Below are 1,722 nucleotides of genomic sequence, written 5' to 3'. Positions count from 1 at the left end.
CGCTCGGCGGTGGGGAGCTCGGAGCCCAGAGGACCGCAAGGCAGAGGAAAGAGGGGCGCTCCACCCCGCCTCAGTTACCCAAAAGAAACACGGACGTCTTTTTTACAAAATGTATTTATCTTCCTTGGAACTGAAAAATAAATCTATGTACAAAACAGGAAGCGATCAGGCTTCCCTATCCACTCGCAAACCCCCGCAGATTTCCTCCGGGGTCCCCAGAGACTGGCTGGACCTCGGGGGTGCTCCCGGAGGTGGGGAGAGAGGTTGGCTCTGATCTGGGGCCAGTTTGGTCAGGAAGGGGCGGGGCTCAGGGCTCACACAGGCCAGGGACAAAGCCCGGGCTTTGGGATAGAGGTGCGAGGAAGATTCCCAAATTCTGGAAGTGTTAAGTTCCTTGGGGCAGGGGCTTGGGTTTCCAAGGGCTGGAATTCTGAAGTGCGGAAATGTACTCCCAGGGCTAAGCAGGACCCCCAGATGGAAGGGGCCCCGGAACGCCAGGATGAAGCCTTGGCCATGGGGGCCGGGGCCCTGGTCAGTCCTAGGGTGGCAGCCGCAGAGGTGGGGCCCGGCTTCCTGGTGGTGGGGCCTTTACAGACTGGAGTCGGGGCCTAGGGTGCGGTTTCCATTGGCCAGACAGGATTCTGGGGTGGGATTCAAACTCCCACGCCAGGCAGCGTCCCAGCCTCTGGGCTGGTGGAGTCTGTCCATACTGCAGAGACCCAGAGCCTGGTCCAGGCAGGGGCTGGGGCAAGGAGGCTAGGCCTAGGCTACCTGGGGGGCGGGGGGCGGGGAGGAGCTGCAGTCTGAGCCCGGCCCAGGGTAGCTCAGAGGCCCTTGCGCTGCCGCTTGAGGAAGGAAAGCGTGTAGTCGCTGGGCGTGGACACCTTCTGCTTCTTCATCTGCACCTGTGACTGGGCCGTGAGCTGCAGCTTGATGGCGCTCGAGTTGATCTTTGTGGCCACCAGCAGTTCCTTCATGCCCTTCATCTTCTCGCTCTGGAAAGTGAGCACCGGACCCTCTGGCGGCGGTGATGCTGCAGGCGCTGGCACCGAAGCCACACTGCTGCCGCCCTCAGGGCCCCGGGCCATGCCAGGGACGGTCCCTGGGGGCTTCTTTGGGGGTCCTGCTGGCACGGCACCCTGGCCGGCAACTGGGCCCTTGTCCAACGCGGGCTTCTTGGGTGGCGGCGGCTCCTCAGGCTTGGACTCACGCCTCGGGCCTCGCCGCCGGCCTTCCCGGGCTTCCTCACCCCACGGCTCCTCGGCCTCCGTGGCTTCCGCCTCGCGGCTCACGATGCGCACCTTCTGCCGCACCTGGGCGGGTGGGGAGAGCAAGCTGAGAGGAAGGTGACTGCAGGACCCAGCCTCAGGCATCCTGTCTGTGGCTTCAGCGCAGAGCACCCAAAGGGGGTGAGCAGACCTCAGGCCACAAAGCGCCCGAGTCTCCAGCAGCAACAGCTCCCCAGCCCCACCCCCGGCGCTGCTCCCTCACCTGCCCCTCGAAGCGGCCTAGGGACTGCACGAGGAAGGTGGCCCAGCCCACGTGCAGCACGGGCGTGGGGCTGCCCTCCTCCCACTTGCAGATGCCGTCGTAGAAGCGCAGCAGATGGGCGAAGCACTCTGGGTCCTGGAGGGCAGAGCCCTGGCTCTGGGTGCCCTGGGCGAGGAGGACAAGGCGCAGTCAGACCCCCTCACTTCGCCCTTATCAGAGGGTGCAGGCCTG

At 64.8% G+C, this 1,722-nt stretch overlaps 2 protein-coding genes across 3 annotated transcripts in view; both read right to left on the bottom strand.

The window, feature by feature from the left end:
- MAP4K2 (mitogen-activated protein kinase kinase kinase kinase 2) overlaps positions 1-515 on the bottom strand; it is a 12,989-nt gene extending 12,474 nt beyond the window's left edge. Inside the window, exon 1 of the mRNA XM_012725147.1 lies at positions 450-515. Within this exon, the coding sequence (XP_012580601.1) occupies positions 450-515 (66 nt within the window). The remainder of the gene's footprint in view (positions 1-449) is intronic.
- Positions 126-1,722, bottom strand: part of MEN1 (multiple endocrine neoplasia I) — a 6,150-nt gene continuing 4,553 nt past the window's right edge. For both annotated transcript variants that reach the window (XM_004682650.2, XM_012725233.1), the window contains exons 9-10: positions 1,492-1,656; positions 126-1,313 (exon numbers count right to left, since the gene is read on the bottom strand). In XM_004682650.2, coding sequence (XP_004682707.2) covers positions 825-1,313; positions 1,492-1,656 — 654 coding nt within the window. In that variant the 3' untranslated portion in view covers positions 126-824. The remainder of the gene's footprint in view (positions 1,314-1,491; positions 1,657-1,722) is intronic.

This window comes from Condylura cristata, unplaced genomic scaffold, assembly GCF_000260355.1.
Source record: "Condylura cristata isolate star-nosed mole 26May11 unplaced genomic scaffold, ConCri1.0 scaffold00015, whole genome shotgun sequence".
NCBI lineage: Eukaryota > Metazoa > Chordata > Mammalia > Eulipotyphla > Talpidae > Condylura > Condylura cristata.
This window is presented reverse-complemented; position numbering and strand designations above follow the sequence as displayed.